The 18039-nt window shown below is 42.8% G+C and overlaps 1 protein-coding gene across 8 annotated transcripts in view; it reads right to left on the bottom strand.

Annotated features, from left to right (window-relative positions):
• LOC130514016 (paramyosin-like) overlaps window positions 1–18039 on the bottom strand; it is a 76024-nt gene that overhangs the window by 3138 nt on the left and 54847 nt on the right. For all 8 annotated transcript variants that reach the window (XM_057013361.1, XM_057013364.1, XM_057013363.1 and 5 more), the window contains 7 exons: window positions 16961–17045; window positions 14915–15026; window positions 5642–5751; window positions 5498–5572; window positions 4793–4886; window positions 4675–4715; window positions 496–598 (listed from right to left, as the gene is read on the bottom strand). In XM_057013361.1, the coding sequence (XP_056869341.1) occupies window positions 496–598; window positions 4675–4715; window positions 4793–4886; window positions 5498–5572; window positions 5642–5751; window positions 14915–15026; window positions 16961–17045 (620 nt within the window). The remainder of the gene's footprint in view (window positions 1–495; window positions 599–4674; window positions 4716–4792; window positions 4887–5497; window positions 5573–5641; window positions 5752–14914; window positions 15027–16960; window positions 17046–18039) is intronic.

The following is an 18039-nucleotide window of genomic DNA, read 5'->3' as shown; positions in this document are numbered from 1 at the left end:
GCAGAAAGGAACCTCGCCACTTTTTCCCGACACAATTTGCCCCCACCGCCCTGCCCCACCCTCGCCTTTCCTCCCTTTTATCACAGGAAGAGGAAATGGATGTCAGAGAATGTGCATTTTTGAAGTTGGACGCATGAAAGCAACTTCTTCTGCGCAAGCTCAACAGCAGGTGGGCCAGTGTGTGTGTGTGTGTGTGTGTGTGTGTTGGGGTAAAAGGACTTTCAGGACCTGACAGGTGTGTGTGTTTCCTCGTATTTGCTACATAATGAGAACCAAAATACTGATTTTACAAGCAAAGTGAGGACATTCTTGCAAAATGGACCATTTTGATGAGTCTGCACAAACACAAAGAACTGTTTGAAGGTTAAGACAATGTTGGGTTAGAACTGGGTCAGGGTCAGGGGTTATCTGGGCTGGTTAGAAATAGGAGCTATATAATGGGTAAGTGTTTGTAGAAACGGTAGTGCGGATGTGTGTGTATGTGTGTGCTCTTACTTGTTGGTTCAGCGTTCCGATGGCTTCGAGGTTTTGTCGCAGCCATAGCTGCATGTCCTGGATTTTGTTGAGGTTTAGAGCAACGCACCCTTGTGCTTTCAGGCTGAAAGAAAAAGTGAATTTTAACACCTCTGGGACAAATCTGAGCAATTCCTGTAAGAATGCAGCCTTAAAGACAAACAGAACAGGTTGATATGTGTCATTTTAAAGTAACTCACTCACGCTAGTTCTGCATGATGGGATGCGTTTGCATAACCACCCCCATAACCACAGCTTCAATCAAATGTCTATAAAATCTGGGTCATAAAAAGTTGGTGTACATCATCTTCATTATAACATCGTCATTATAACTTAATACTAAAGTCAAAGATGGGAAAGTAACCGCTCCTATAAGACTAAAACCAGGAAAAAAAACCCACAAAAACAAAATGAAGGCGAGCGGAGCCAGGGAACATTAAGAGGACAAGAAACCATTTAAGATTTGAACTGTTTATTAAAAAGGTTTTGTGGAAGCACAAACAAACGCTATGATGCTCAGAGCCAAGGCTGACTTAAGGAACGTCTATTAATTTAACGACAGTGGATAATGGTGCTCTGTTCGGGCTGAGGAGCTCTGCCCCCCCGCTTTACGCTCCTTCCTTTCATGCCCCACTGAACCTGTCCAGTTAGCATTTGGGGGGGAAAAATGTCTAAATACTTTATTGAAGACTTCTTAGGCCATTAAAGCACCACTGTACCTCTCCAATGTTAATTTTCTCCTGACGAAAAAAAAAAGCAAGCTGGGATATTCTATCAGAGCGGCGGATGGAACGCCACTCCCGTTTTGCTCCAGTTGAGCAGAGATGCACGCTCTTCGAGAGCTAATGAATGACATTATTGTCTCCACGGATGTGGCTCACACACAAAGACACACACACACACGCTTTTGGCCCTATTAGTCATAAGTTAAAGCATTTAAAATCTGAAGAGGCACTTCAGGAAGATGCTAATATAAGGACAGACTCTGAAAAGTTTATAAAGCTCATTAATGGGAAAAACAGATTCAGCCTACATGAAACCAACCCAATATAGAATCTCTCAAACATATCCAGCGACTTTGGAATATTGTCAGTGTTAAAATGCTCCCAAAAACATAAAGAAAGAAATACAGTTCCATATTAAAACCTTTTTTTCCAGAATAGAATTAACATTCCTGTCTGTCACCCAATCTAACGGCGGCCGATGTAAACAGTTTTCCGTTGAACAGACTTCATTTCCTGAGAGTGACTTCAGTTATAATTGCAACTGACCCCTTTGACTCTGTTAATTTCACACCATAATGATGATACAAAGAGCATTAATATGCACGATGCTGCCTTTTTCCTTTGATCTTCAGAAAAGCGATGATTTCCCTGTTTCCTTTGATGCGGCCAAGGGAAAGAGAACAGGAGGCATGCTCCATAAAATCGAATTTCCGCCGATCCTTTGCATGATTTAAATGCTTCCCTCAATGTTACTGTGCTCTTCGGCAGCAGATCATGAAACATCACCACTGCCGCCGCCGTGTGAGATTTATGCACGCGTTGTGCGTTCTGGCACCGCGCCTGTGTAAACCCGTACTTCTGTGTTTACATGCAAACAGGATGGGTGTAATTAGCGGTCTAACCCAATCAGCGCGTGTGTAATTATAGTCATTAGGGTCAAAGCACAAGCTGTCGCGCTCTCTAAACTCAGCCATAAACTACACGGCTGCGCTCCACAATCTCTCCTCATCTTTCTTATTTACTGCTTCCCTCTCAGATTCTATGCAAGGCTCGACTGTCTTGTCTCCTCATTTTTCTGCCCCTTCACTCCTCTGTGTTTGTACAAACCCCCTGCTGTGATCACGGGCTGCTCTTAATTGGAAGCACATTGTTAGCAGTGCGACTGATGGCGCCCGGTGCTTCACGAGCTCTTCCCTCTACATGGTTTGTGTCACAGCCACAGCAAACTGCATCGATCTCAGCCTTCACCGCGGCGATGCTAATCTAGTCCAACATTATGCAAGATAATATGAGGTGAAATGTGAAGGAGTTTGATGAATCATTTAATTAATTTGCGCCTGGAGGATAATAGCTGTTGAAAGATGTGCTACTTGAGTGTTTCTTTGTCTCTGCCACATGTTTTTGACACAAATCCAACGCTGGCCCTGCATTTGAAGCTTTTCTCAGAGCTCATTCTTCTCCTTGCTGGTGAAATTAAACACTTTTGTCTGGGAGAGAAAGGAAGAGGAAGGGAAGAAGCATCCTCCTGACTCCACGACAGTAAAGAGTTGGCAATTATGCCAACATAGAAGTACATCTGACACTAGACACCAGTAAGGTGTCAAGGCTTGTGATCACAAATGATGATACAAAGTAGCATTCACCTACTTCTTTTTCTGTCCTCTAAATGAGCGCTAGGGTTAGCGAACCCCAACCCTGGTATAGGTATACTCTTTCACATCACATAGTTCCAAGGATTAAAACCACAGAGCAACACTGTGTAATACAGTAACATGATGCCAAGGATTCACAGTACAAAAGAAACTATTGTGTTATTTTTCATCTGTACTGCAATTATTACACATTATTATATTTACAAACTACTCAGCAGAGATTTAAAAATACCAGTTTGATGTGATTGTTTGTTTAAAGCAGCACAAACATGCGTGTTACACGTCACAGCAACAGAATCAGGATTCTAGTTGTATTTAAATGCAAAAACGTGTGGTTGCACCCGCCAGGAGGGGAGATCTGTGTTAAATTGGCTATTTCAATTGAAGTTTTACAGTATATTTGACACAAGCTGAAAAAAATAATCAATAAAAAAATCGCAAAGTATACATGGCCTACATGCTTCAATATCGAACAGCATGGAAACTGACCTAAACCGAGTATTGTCACTTAAATGTCACCAAGCCTCGTTTCTTTTTAACGGTCCAAATTTCGATGTTCTCTGCTCCTGGTTCCTCACCTCTCTGCCGTCTGGGCTAAAACGAAATGCCATCCGAGAGGTGAAGCCGCGACACTCGGCAAATACTGGAACGGCGGGCCGTGTAATCATAATAAATTTCTTTAATAAAGGCATATCTAATGAGAAAACCTTTGCGCCGTGTTGATGGCTGCCAGTGATAGTGGCAGGTGGGAGACACTGAAAATATCCCCTTTGGCACCAGTAATGAGATTTATCCTCCAGATGTATACAGCTGCCAGGAGAAACCCATGACATATCTGTTGCCTTATAGATTCATAATTTTCATACATATGGCATTGTGAGGGTGTGTGCGAGTGTGGGTGCAATAATGAAATGAAATAAATTAGAAGTCTTCATAATAAAGAAAAGGAAGGAGACTAGATGGAGAGACACTATGGAAGGGTCTTTCATTCACTGGTTTTATCTCCTTCTGTGTTATTACATTCGCTCAATCAAAACCCCTCTTCTGCATACATCTACATCAACTCTCTCTCTCTCGTTTACAATTATGAGGGAAAGACAAAGAAAAGCTATTCATCTTTCTGTCGCGGCCCCTTAATGATATCATTAAAATGACTGACAGCTTTGAATAGCGTCGGAAAGTTACCCCAGTCAAAACAAATCTGATCCGTTTTGGAAACAGAGGCTGGTGCTTCGTTAGGGGAGGGGTGGGACAAGAGTGCATGCATAAATCGGGGCGAGGTGGCGGGGGTTGTTAATGAGGAAGACCTTGGGGGGGTGATAGTAAGCTCCGCTGCAGGCAGATGCCCCCTCCAATCCTGCTTCCATTCCACCACCTAATCCCATCTGTGCTATGTTGCTTTTAATAGTCTTAATGAAGATAATAAATATATTTCCTGTCTGTTGATGAATGCAGCGTGACAGTCAGGGTGGAGGCAGACAGAAGAAGAACCGGCCCTCGATTGGAGAGTAATTATTGTCAAAATAAGGCCCAGCATGAGTAACATATTCACAGTGAAGAAAAAGCTTGACACAGACAAGCTCGCACAGGTGGCAGGGGGCCCCTGGGGTGTTTCATTCACAACTTGGCACTCCAGATGTCATTAGCGTCAACAGCTTTGTCCTGGCTTCAGCACCGAGCTCGCCGGCTGACACTTTTGTTGCCTGTGAATGCTAAAACGAGCGGCTGATAGGTGGAAACTGGCTCACATGAACATACAGGCAAACACGCAGGTGACCACTCACGTTGCCTCGTCTTGTCGCACATCCCGGTTCCTGATGTAAGCCTGGAAAATATAACACACCAAATGTTCATAAAAGGCTCCTCCGTTTGAGCTCCAGCGTTTTTCAAGCACTCTTTCACCTTGAAGCACTCCGCGTCCTTTTCCTTCTCATCCACAACTTCTTTTAGTCTTTTCACTTGCAACTTCAATCTGTTGTTAGCCTCCAGAAGGTGCCTGTGGAAGAGAGCGAGACAGAGAAATATGCAAGCCGAGGCTGAGGCAAAAGGCAGACGCGGTTATTATCTTCATCATGAACCTCTTGTTAACATGGAAGACAACTATGCTGCTACACGATAACAATGAGGTCTGTGTTCCTCTGCTTCCAGAAAGTCCTTTAACAAGCAGCTCGACATCATCTGTGCTACACTAACAGACAATGAGGCTTTCTTTTCTTCTTCTTATTTATTTTCTTATTGATATCGTTGCTGTTTTAATCAGAAGCCAGTTCTAAATAGGATGAGAAGAACCAGGCACGAAGCCAACCAATACGGCAGGTTCGGCTTCAGCATAAGAACAACTCAAGAACATACATTTTGTAACTGAAACAAAAATGGGAGGGAGGAAGAGCAAAGACGTAAACATTTGCAGTGGGGTTTGGGGGAGGTATAGCACCCCAGGGGTTGTGAGACAGCTAGACCGCTTTGATCTCACGAAAGAGTAAAACACCACGCCAGAGCATGTGAGTGTGTGTAGGCGTGAGATGTGTGCATACAGATGTGGTACGCAACGACACATGACAAATAGATCCACGATACACCTGTTGCTAGCTTAAAGACATCACTTACTCTTTCTCTTGAGTCACAGTCAGCAGCACTTTGGTTTGTGCCTCCAGCTGGACAGAGATGTTCTCACTGGACACCCTGAGAAAAGAACTGGGCCTTTAGAAATCCACCCAAACCCACAAGATTTAGAAAAAGAGGCACACATACTTTTGTTCAGATATCCACTGAGTGACATTCTTCATGACCATCTTGCTCTCAAAGAGGAGTTTTTGATTGTCATCCTGCATCTCTTCCAGCTTTGACCTCAGCGTGTCCACCTGTAAGACACAGAAAAGACCGTTAGCTCGGGTGGCTCGCAGCTTCAGTGTTCTAATGAGCTTAAATTAGCCTCTGGCACTGATTGTTCCAGCCTGTTTAAAATTGAATGGTTTAGAAAAATTTAAACCTGTAACATTCTTTAATGGTTACAAGATCTTTAATTAATTTCAGCTTATAATGAAGCTCGCAGGAAGGAGAAATATGCTTTTTTGGTCTCTTTTGAACATTGAGTCATGTTAAAAAAAACAATACCACTCATTATACCATGTAGCAATGGCATTAAGGGGTGCCCTCCATCCCCCTCTTCAGCTCCCTTTCAGAAAAATCCTGAACAGCCAACAAGGAGACAGAGGGTCCACAAAGAAAAAGAGGAAACTGAAACAGGGAAATTCAGCTGGAGGCGGAAAAGAGACTGAAAACAAGGGTACAGCCGTTCTGTTCTGATGATCTATAGAAGTTTTTTTGGGGAGGTGATGAATCGCGTCAAGCTGCTCCACCAGAGTCCAAGATGAAAAATAAATACCTGAAAATAGGTATAATGCTGTATGTCCTCTTTAAGGTGACAAATGATCTCTGTTGTGGCTATTTGGATGGCTGTTGTCTTATTGATTTATTGACATTGTTGTCCACTTTAGCACGTGAAGGCAGTATTGTCTGCCAGCTTGTGGTTTGTCTTCTAGTTTGTTTTGGGGCTGTTTTCCATGCTTACTTCTAGGCATCCTCACTCTTTGGATTTGGAACTCACTTCTGTGGATGTAAATAAAAAGCATTTCTGTGTGTGACCATCAGGACTCATTTTCACAGCGAATCATCAGATTTTAGAAGTTATATAAGAATTTTTCCTTGGTAAGACAAAGGCTATTCACAAAGCATCTTTGGCCTTAATAGAGCTCCTTAAGAGAAACAGAACTTTTAGGAAGCCTAGAGTGTCTTAAACAAAGAAAGGAAGGAGAGACATCCACATATTGAAGAAGTTTTTGTTCTCTTTTTCCTCTCTCTTCTTTCCTTCCTGTCTCTGTTCTTCTGTCCAGTTTGAATTTCTGCTTTTTTTCTCCATTTAATTATTATTATTATTATTATTTTTTTTTACAATGAGGCCAGTACTCAACGTAATTGCATCCAGCATTAATGTCAAAAAGATTAAACAGTAAAACTAACAGCATGGCCAGTAAACATAAAAATAAGCAAATCAATATGATATCCAGCACTTGAATGAGGTACTTTCAAACCTTTGGAAGCTGTGACAATTCAATGAATTTTGCTGAGTCTCATCATCATGACAACATTCCTCTCCACTCATTACTAGGAGCACATTTGTTTTTTCTGTAAGTAACATCCAATCACAGCTTTTAGAACACCTCGTCACCTAGCAACAGGGTCAATCACACCTCTTCAAGAGTTTCTGTCCCCAAAGTTTCTGTCCCCTCCTGGCTAAGGAGGGCTAAGGATTCTGGCTAAGGAGTTTCTCAGGGAACTCCAGAATCCCCCTTAAGACTCCTTAATAAGAATATTTCAGCGAAGTTAGGAGCTCTGAGAGGACATTTGATACTAGCCCAGGTTTTCCTTCTACACACATTATTATCCTCATCTGTAGCCCAAAGGAAGTAGTCAGGAGTCTTTTCTGATAATCCCCCAAAACAGTGATGTATCTTTTTTTAAATCAATAAATAATAAAATGTGGATGGATGGTGTTTCCTTTATTTTAAGAAGGCAAGATGCAGAGAAACCTTCAGTTGATCACAACTAGACAAGCACACTAGCATATGTTAGAGTGAACCACCTAATATAACCTGCAGATTGCTGACTGACACTAAACACACATCATTCCAATTGTGATCTGTTTTAAATGGTTCCTGATGGTCTCTGGTGGTTCCAGGTGGTCCCTGATTTCAAGGCTCTTAACAATGAACCTCCTCTTATATTACTCATATTACGATATAATCCAGGTTTGAGTCTGATAATTCCATCTGTTTTCTCACACTAGCATTTTCTTTCTCTGAAAAGGGATCAATTAACATTTCTGCTACGGTAAGTAAAAGGTAGTAACTTGGTATAAGGAAGAAAAATGCAGAACATGTGTGAATGCAGACAAAAACAAGATTTGACAGAGGAGTAGATGGGATGAGGGGTGAAAACTGGGATGGGATGGAATGGCACCGTCCAAACTGCTGACTTTTCCATCTGCTTATCACCTTTCTGGACCTGAACTCTGGAGACCCTGACACATTACCCTTATCACCATGGAAACACCTTTATAGACCACCCGTTCTTGTAAAAAAAAAAAAAACCCGAGCAAACATGTATTAAAGTTTCCAATATGTGGACCATGAGTTATGTATCCCCAAAATACACACGATTAAGGTGAATCTGAAGCGTAAGTGCCAGCCAAAATGTTGCGCTGTTGATGTTTATCTGGAAAACACCACAGTGAGGGAGTAAACTACTGCACAGGCATGAGAAGACACTGATAATGGGGAGCTGAGTGGCAAAAAATGCTGCAGTAATCAGAAAAGCAATGAAAAACAATTATGCTTCATTTTATCCTCACAACGCGTCAGTGGGACAAAATAATAATCTCCAGACAGATAAGACCAAAGACGAGAGAAAAGACAAAAGATGGTCCATTAAAATAAAGCTTTTCTCTTTCTTTGAAGCCAGCTGCCAGTTGATAAAATTGCGTCCACATCGGACAAACATTTGTCAGGCCGAGATTGAAGTGAAACTGATTCTGTGTTGCCGCTGGTCAAAATTTTTATTTACGAGTTTATCAAAGAGGGGCCAGACTTTAATCCTGCACCCCGTCAGCCCCAGGCTGCCCTGGTTCAAAGGATGACCGCTCGAGTTCGCTCCAGATTCCGAGGAATTCCAGTAACAAATCACAGGACGATGGAATGGCTTTAGCAAGTGTCATTTTTGAGTTAAAAAAAAAGCAAATCGAGTTGTGTCTGATGTGACAACCAAACAGAAACCAGTAAATGATGTAAATGATTTTCCAGTTGCCAAATAATTAGGCTGTACAAATGAACAGGCTGCCTTAGATATGAAAGGAAATGACTGTGGAGATGACTGATGCCTAATCAATAATTCAAATTCCACGACATGATGAAAAATTACAGCTTTAATTAAGTTTAGATTCTGGTAGGGCTGCATTTCCACAAACGAAGCAATAAAGAAAATCTGAGGGAACAATGAAATTACACCAGGCAAATCATTTAATTTTCAAGAGCAAACAGCGTCAGAGCGTCAATCGTAATGAGATTTATGGACGATGGCAGAAATATCGTGATTCCCTCGCCTGTCGGTGATTTCATTGCTGCTTTTGCCGAGGTGTCTCCACGTGAAACCCTCATGCTAATGCTAATTACACGCACAAAAACACTGAACCGTGCCGTTAGGAGACTGGAAAACGCGCTGGTTATGGGTCTGAACCCACCTCCACGTGCGCAGATGCACACATGTACACGAGGGAGGGGGATCTGTTGCACACTATAATGACAGTAATTACCTCCGGTCGCACATTAACATGTCCCTCCTGACTGACTGGCTCGGCTGGTGGAGGGATGTAAATCGCGGCGCTAGTCTGATGTTGTGATTAGGACTAAATTACACACCCTCAGTCTGTCGGGGGAAGCGGTGAAAGAGGAGGAGGAGTGGGGGTGACTGAGAAAGAGAGGGCCGAGAGAAAGAGGGAGGGATGTTTGGAGAAACGGGGGACAAAGGAGGTGTGACTGCAAGGGGAGGCGGGAGGGAAGGTAGCGTACCTGCTTAACATTTAGATTGGTTTTGTTGCACAAATATTTTAGCTGATGATGGGGGCTAAAAGGGGCAACTGAATTCATTTGGGGCACACTTATAGCCAAGTTTGGTCTTTTCAGGGCTGCAGCAGGAAAATAGGAGGCGTCTAGCACAGTGCTAAAGGAGGATTTGGGAGGTTTGCCGCTGCTCTTACAGTATTTATAATTGTGGTAGTTTCTTCTGTTAGAATAGACAAAAATGTACAGATCGCGACCCACACTTTCACTAAGAATAGAGGACTGTCCTGAATTCATACATCTGAAAAAGCCTCCGTGAAAAACCACAAAGCACACCAGAAAACAGAGAAAATAAATAAATAAACTGTGACGTCTGGAGCACATAATGGATTTTCCATCTTTTCCTTACTGGGGGGGGGGGTAGTTGCACATTAACAGAAGAGGACAAATATATTTTCACTAAAATGGAGCAAAACTGTTCAAGGTCAAGTGATGAACACAATTCAAAGTTACATGATTCAAAGTTAACTTTTTTTAAGAAAAGGCAGAAAAAATGAAAGTAGCCGGGTTGTTGCTGCTGCGGAATATGAGTCATTACTCAGTTCCAGCTCATCAGAGCACATCCCCTCATCAAATTAATGAACACATTTATTGTTAAACACGTTTTTATAAAACATTCATCCATTCTGTCTAATTACAAGACTCAACAGGGCTGACATCACTTAAATATGCATACTTTTCACTCACAGGGCCTGAATTAAAGATCTACAGCTGTGTGTGTGTGTGAGTAAGTGTGTGTGTGTGTGTCTGTAGGTTTGAGTGTGTGTTATGTACGGTGGTGGTTGAGAATGAGGTTTCCTAAGCAGGTCTTCTCACTCTGAGTTTAATGGTGATAATCATGGCGTGACCCAACATTAGAACACTGCGTGCGTGTGTGTTTATGTGTGTCTCACGCTCCCTAATGGTGACGATCGTGACATGTTCTCCATTAGACTACTCAGTAGGCCACAGCAGATCTAGCATATTAATGATGCTGATGATGGCTCCTTTAATTACTTTCATCTGCTGCACAGCTCCTCCACAGCTGCAGCTTTCTTCTCGCTCTCCTCCACGCCGAACAAAACACTGCTTAATGTACAAGTGGCTGCCATGTTTGAAGTTCCTCTTGAAGCCTGACTGATTGCGGCTTATTATGAGCCAATTCCAGATTGCTCAAAATGGGACATCTCCCCTGCCTAGTAGGCAGATTCAGCATGAGTAAACCCTATGACCCCCCCATGACTATGGGCCCTGTGAATGTCTAATTTCAATACTTCAGTGTGAGCTAGACCAGGAACCATGGTTGTGCACTTTGACAATTGGTTTCTCCCTGGGCCTGAATCCAGTAAAGGGATGTGTACATAGATCTGGCTCGTGGCACATTCACATTACAATTAGCAGCTGAAAGTGGGTTTTCACAGGCGGTTGGACCTGTTTAAAATCCATTTACAAGAATCTCACAGTCTCGCCAATGTTGCATTTTTAAAAAGGGGAAAAATTGCAACGCCAATGTCAAAAAATGGGTGGGGCGCGCTAAATCCATGAGAAGTCATGTCTGTTATGTTGCCATCCGGTTTGTTCCTGAACTTCCAGCTCAATTTGGTAATATGCCTCACGTTATCGCGGATATCAGCCGGTGCGTCCCGGTCTGCTGTTGACACGCCATGTCAATCGTTGCCTGATCAATATAAACAGGGTAATTTGACCTAATTCCCATTTTGTGTTCTGTGCATTCCGTCCTCAAAGGCCTTCAGTAGGCAGGTTGCAAATGTGAGAAGGTCTTCAAATACCTGATCAGCATGTCACTCTAAATGGAATTTGGGCATTTACACCCAACCTCGGATCCTCACAGAGGCAACTGGAGACTAAACATTCATTGGTTCGTCTGTAGTTGCAGAGCACTTGCAAGAAAACAAATCTGAAACTATCGACAGCACCAACGATGTATCAAATTGGAAGGCTTGTAAATGATGCCCCGTTGAAGAGAATCCATTTCTATGTTAATCCACTGGTTTATCAACCAGAGTTGGTAGAAGCGCTGACATTTGTATGTCACATGACTGGTGCATTCTGGATTTACTCTGGCTGACTGCACGAACACCCAAACACAACTCCAGACTGATGTGCAGAAGGGGGAGGAATTTATATTTTACTAGTCATGATCGAATGCTTTTTGTGGGAAAAAAAAGATGCCTGATATTCAGTTTATCCACTTTCCGTATAAATTCAGGTTGTGTGCTTGAGTCCATCCGATACAAAAAGCAACACACAAAAATAAATTAATAAATTCCCATTATTCTGCTGCTGGATCATTTAATAGAGATACTTTAGAATCGAGGAGGACGTTTCAATGAGAGATCTCAGCGAGAGGGTTCTGCTCAAGGTTTCTTCCAGTTAAAAGGCAGTGTTTCCCTCCAACGAGAGGGTTCAGTCTCTGGGTTCTTTACAGCACCCCCCCGCGACACACACACACACACACACACACACACACACACACACACACACACACACACACACACACACACACACACACACACTAAACAAATATGAAGGTCCATTCCATAGTTAAACAGTCAGATAATCAGTCCACTTCTCTTTATTCATCAGCTAAATAAATGAGCTCCATTATATTTGTCCCCATTAAGCCTGTGAGTTTGTCAAAAGGTGATCTCTAGGGTGGTCTCAATTAGGCCAGGCGCAGGTCCCCGATCAGGTATAATGAGAGATATCCAGGAACACGCGTCTGATGTGCGTGCAGACACTTTTAGAATCACCAAGCTAAACTTTTCTTGCCACCCATTGAAATCGCACAAATGCGTTACCAATGCTTGCTAAATAACGTGGTGGAAACTGGAGCCATTTAACGGACCTTACTCCAAATACTGCACAAAATTTCAAACCAGTCAATGATTAAGTGCCAGAGTCTTGGTCAAGGACACCAAAGTTTGGACCAGTGCATTTCTAATCATTAGTCAGATCCCCTGCCGTCTCCCAGTGATTAAAATCCTCTCTAATTGTATTCCCCCAGAATGACATCAGTTGTAACCATTTAAGGCAACTGGGTAAAGTTGCTTTCTGGAACTTTTTGCCTTTTGAAATCCTCTCATTAAAACTGTTGTAAATTGTTTAATCCATGCTATAAGAAATAGAGGTAAACACACTAATGAGTCTATATGTGTGGAAAAGAGAGGGTGAGGGAGAGGAGACGAGCCGCCACAAAAATTAGGCCTCTTGTTTACCAGAACTCTGAATTGGAACCTGTGCAGAAGGACACAGGTGGAATAAAGAGAGACTTGCCTGTGTCCAGTGGACAACATGCAAAGACTAGCAACCTGAACTTTAACACACATCCCATAAACGCATACACAGTGTTGCATGCAAAATCATTCACAGGCGGAAGGACGGCAATCTGTGCAAAGGCAATTTGTAATATAGATTTCTTCTATAGGCCACTGTTGTGTACCATTTACCATTTCAAACCCCTGAGTTTTTTTTCCCCGCCAGTGGATCATTCATCCTCTGCTGATCAATAACAGAGATTGGGACCTAATGAAGGAGTCATAGTCAAAACCACCATCGCAACGGTATTTAAACACTCTGGAGTCATGTCCCCTGCTCTGATGAGATGCTACACGACAAGGACGGACTTTTAAAGGCTGCAGGAGGTCAGCCGAAGCACAAAAAGTGGCGCTTCACCTGACTCTTAAGATTCTTTCATCTGCTCCTTCAAAAACACACAAACTGATGTCGACTGCCATTTGCTGTGCATTAAAATGCCTCTGTGTTCCATGAATACTGATCAAAGAACTGAGGGGTCTAAATTCCATGTCAGTGGTGGTTGGAGGAACAACTTCTGTTCATCAAGGATTAGTTAATATCTTCTTTATTTCCTTCTTCAGTAGATTGATACACCGACATATTAATCTGCTAAATATCGAAACAGATGTTTAGCTTTTTAAGCTCTAGAATAAGAAAGGAAACAGCGGCAACGGCTTGCTGGAATCTACAGGTTATGTGGGATCCAAATCAGGTGTTTTCCAGTCAGAGAACCTCTGGAAACCCATCACAGCCAAGCTCTTATTAAGAATGAAGATTTAGCAGGTTAATGAGTTTTAGCCGCAGAACCACACAAGCGGCCATCCTGTTTCAGACTGTTTCGCTGGGCTAAGGGAAACAGGAAATAATATCGACCTTCTCAACTTCAGAGAATTTAGGGAATTGATGGTTTTATTTTAAATAAGAAAATTAAAACCAGTCAGGTAAAAAAAAAGTATGAGTGGTTGTTAACTCGCAGTGATGATTAATCATTAATTCATTTTGGTATCAAAGTAATTGTTTGGATGGAAAAGGCTTATATAAACATTCTATCATTAGGTTGAACTTATTTATATTTTGACATTTTTGCAAGTTGATCAATATGGAAGTGGACAATAAAGGAGAGAAAGATTTTCAACTTCTGTGAAGCAAATGAGGAGGACTTTGACAGAAGCCTGCTTACTGACTGACCAATCAACTGGTCTACAGTAAGTCAGGGTCTTACTGGCTCCAGGCAATCAGTATTGTTGAGAAAAAAAACGGGAGCGCTATGTGGGCTGCATTATTCACAAGGACATGGTGAGGGGAAAAGAGTGAGGGCGAGGAAGGTTGAGCAAAAGAATCGAAAGAGATGGAACACGGAGTGAGAAAACAGGGATGAGAACACGATAATGGCGACAACAGAAAAAAAGCAGAAAGGGAAGAAGATCAAGATCCGTAATCGCTGCCATGCGCTTCAGCTTAAGACAGAATTCAGAGTTTGTCGAATCTAAATGAACATCACTTCCCCTGTCCTAGCTTTACCCTTAATTATCCATTCTGTCTTTGTACTGTGGCAGCTCAGCACTGACAACCGCTCTCCCCGGAGACCACTCCAACCCCCCCGCTCACAGGCAGAACATTAGGGACTATCAGGGAATATTACACCCAGGAATTAACGCTCCAAATCACCTTGCCAGGTTTAGGCCTTGCCTACACCCCTTCCTGTCTTGGACAAGATAATCCAGGCTCTAGCAGTAGATATACGCCACTAATCATCTGAAAGGTAAGAGGGGCTGCAGGCGGGGGGGGGGGGGGGGGGGGGACCTTGGAGGGCACGAAGAGCAACCGGGAGCTTAATATATGTGCATTAATGTTTGTGTAGTATAGTAAACCTGATCACAAATCCCACTTTTACAGTAGATGGAGATCAATACTGCAGCTGGAGAAGTGGCTGGATAATTACATTTCAGCGGCATTTATTTACTGAATCTTTCAGTGTTCAGCTCAGAGCAAACTGACACAATCAGAAACGCACACTGTTGCAAGCAGAGGCTCCAGTTTGAGATATTTGTACCTTGCTTTGTGCCTCCCGTTTCTCCCGTTCCGCCTGGAGTCTGTGATCAGCGGCCTGCTGGAGGTTCCCCCTGAGCTCTGACACCTCTGTCTGCAGCTTCACAGCTAAAGACCTGTACACACACGCACAGGCACGCACATACACACACAACTTATACTTTTGCATTTGTAAGGACTTTTCAGAGGCATTTCCAGGCTCCCCTTAACCTAAACAGTCCCAACTAATCTCCCAACCTTAATTATCCCAACCAAACCCTTAACCCACACTGAAACCCGTTCGAACCTCAACCTTAAAACCACACCTTAACCGTCAAACAGTCATGTGATAAACATATAAGTTAAGAGTACTGTATAAATGAATGTACATGTAGCTCACTAGAGGTTATAGTACAGATTGTTCACTCAAAAATGTGTTTTTATTCAAAAGGGTAAACTTTAAAGTGCAATTATTAGCATCCCGAAAACCCAAATGTGAGTGAGATTGTAATATACAATTCACACGTGTGTATGTGTTTGAGTGGTGTGTGTGTGTGTTTGAGTGTGTGTGTCAGTTGAGCTAAGGGAATGTGAAGGGGGATCAATATAAAAGGGTCCGTTTCTGCCATGCAACGGTGTGCCTGTGTGTATGAGAGTCAGTTAGTGTCTGCAGTGTGTGTGTGTGTGTGTGTGTGTGTGTGTGTGTGTGTGTGCATGCTGCCCTAGCTACAGTGAGATCAATACAACAAATGATTACCATTTCCACAAACCTCCCTCCGCAGCCTCGCTCTGGCGGCTCGGCGAGCCTCGACAGTCCACCCCCACCCCAGCCCCCAACGCCCCCCTACCCTTGACCAACAATGATAACAAACATTTAAAAATGTGCAAAGTTAATCAGTTTATTAATGTTTTTGAAACTGCTGACTATAGATGTAATTGTCTCCTTTAGATGTCCACAGATTTTAGTGCAAGAACCGATTAACATTTCATAAAACTTGACGGATCTTTTACTCACATTATGTGACTGATGTGGTTTCTCCTTTACTTATTGGTTGGTTTTTGTCTGTTAGACAGTGAAAAACAGACATTCCTCAGACTCTCTGGAACTAGGGGTCGCTCTCTAGTTTTACAGCTGGTGTCCAAACATTATTCTTCCAAGATGCTAAATCTTTGTGGTTGTAATAAATCTCAAAGTACAGTTTTCATTAGCACTCTGTGCAACAGCCGCAGGTGTAAAAGGCATAACAAGACCGGCAATTTAATTATCTTTTCAAATTATGAAAAGGAGATTTAATATGAGGACGAAGCTAAAAGTTGGAATGCACATAAATTAAAGTTGATTGCGCGTGTCTGGACACAGAATTGCTGCAGCCGCTAATGGGGTAAAAGCTGGAAGAAGGAGCAGAACGGCCGAAAGAAAATGGAAAGAAAAATCCCTGATAGATTGGCCCATGGAGGGAACGTGTGATGGGATGAACAGAGTGGGAGAGAGTTAAGTAAAGAAAAGAGGAGGCATCCTGTGGAGAAAGGAGGGGATTTCCCACAGCACAGATGGAAGCTATTAGCATGCTGCTGTTGCTTAAAAACCTCTCATGTCTGTGCCGTTATTAGATAATATCAGGTTAACAGTAAACAGCTTAATCCTGCAAATGAAAATAATACGCAGAAACTGTGGATGTTTAACTACTCGGTGTTTTAAAACTGCTTCGAATGTAATAAAGCTCAATAATTTGGGGTGCCACCTCTAAAAACCTTTCTTGTTGCTTGTTTACAAATGTTCCACGGCTCGTATCTGAGAATATCCCAAAGAAGGGGGCGGCGAGGTCCCGTTGGAGCCAAGGCTGTGACCACAACTATGCAGGCAGACACAATACACGCTGAGCTGGGAAATACGTGCTCGCTGAGGTCATGGCCGTGGCCTCGGTGGCAGGGGTCAACTGGAGGTCTGACATCGGTTTACTTTCTGTCTCTTAGATTCACACCAACATCCTGGTCGACTATGTAAATGCAACGATGTGATCCTGATGAGAGGAGGAGGACTAACATCGGTTCTTCCTCTCCAGCTTCCTACCTGATTTTCCCCTCCGCTTCCTTCCCCTCGTTCACGCGCCCCTCCATCTGCCTTGCCTCCTCTGCACAGGCTGCCAACTCCTCCACTGAGCAGGAGAAAAGGGGAGGCAGAGAGAGGGAAAAAGTGTGAGATGAAGAGCAACAGTTCACTTCACACCCTGCTGCTAAAGGCTCAATAGAGAATCGGCCTAATTTGAATGACCACATGACAGGAAAAAAAGACATTTTCCAGTTGAGATAATAATACCTTTGTGTCAGTGAGCTGCTTTAGATTAGCTGAGCTAGCTTATTAAAAGAAATGAATATATAAAAGACAAAAAAAAGGTATTTTACACCATCTAGCGAGAAAAAGCCAATAGAAAATTAGATGTGACCTGCAGATTTGAAGATTAATATCAATTCAAGTTTGACTAGTGTGAAAAAACATGAGGTGCGAATGTGTTTGTGAAAGTACAGAAAGTTGTGCACCCTTCCCAGACGGGCCAGTGAGCCCATTGTTGGCAGGAAAAAGACGCGCTCCCAGCCTCAGTCGATAGATGGCACTCTTTAGCTTGAGCAGCCCACTGCAGCCCCTGACTGCAGCCCCTCAGTCACATCCTCCTTTCCTACAGTACGTGTAATAAAAGCCCATTGTCCTACACTCGGATTGTCAATTGTGCACACTAAACCACTAGTCGGGTTCCTTGGGTGGGTTTGTTTTCGACGCCCCCCTCCACGATTTTGGGGTTTGAATTTGAAATTTCTGCTACGCTTCCTTGCTTTATCTTTTCTTTCCTGGCACCTGTTTTGTGAGTCAATGATTCTAACTAGCAAAACCTTTTCCCTTAAATTCAAGAGTGACTGAATATAACATAAAATGTCAACCTTTGGTGGCCAAAGTGAGTGAATATTGAGAAGCTGCACGCACTGAATATGTAGAGCTTAATGTGTGTGGCGTGTGTGTTTAATATTTACAGGATGGACCTTGACTTAGCTGGTGTCTGTGTGTGTGTCTGGTTTAACGGTGTGGAATAGAAATAAAGTAAATGTTTTTTGCTGTGATGTATTTAGGGACACACATCACTCTATGCTGAGAATCGC

The sequence above is a fragment of the Takifugu flavidus genome, chromosome 17, assembly GCF_003711565.1.
Source record: "Takifugu flavidus isolate HTHZ2018 chromosome 17, ASM371156v2, whole genome shotgun sequence".
NCBI lineage: Eukaryota > Metazoa > Chordata > Actinopteri > Tetraodontiformes > Tetraodontidae > Takifugu > Takifugu flavidus.
The sequence above is the reverse complement of the archived record's forward strand: the minus strand, read 5'-3'. Positions and strand labels throughout refer to the sequence as shown.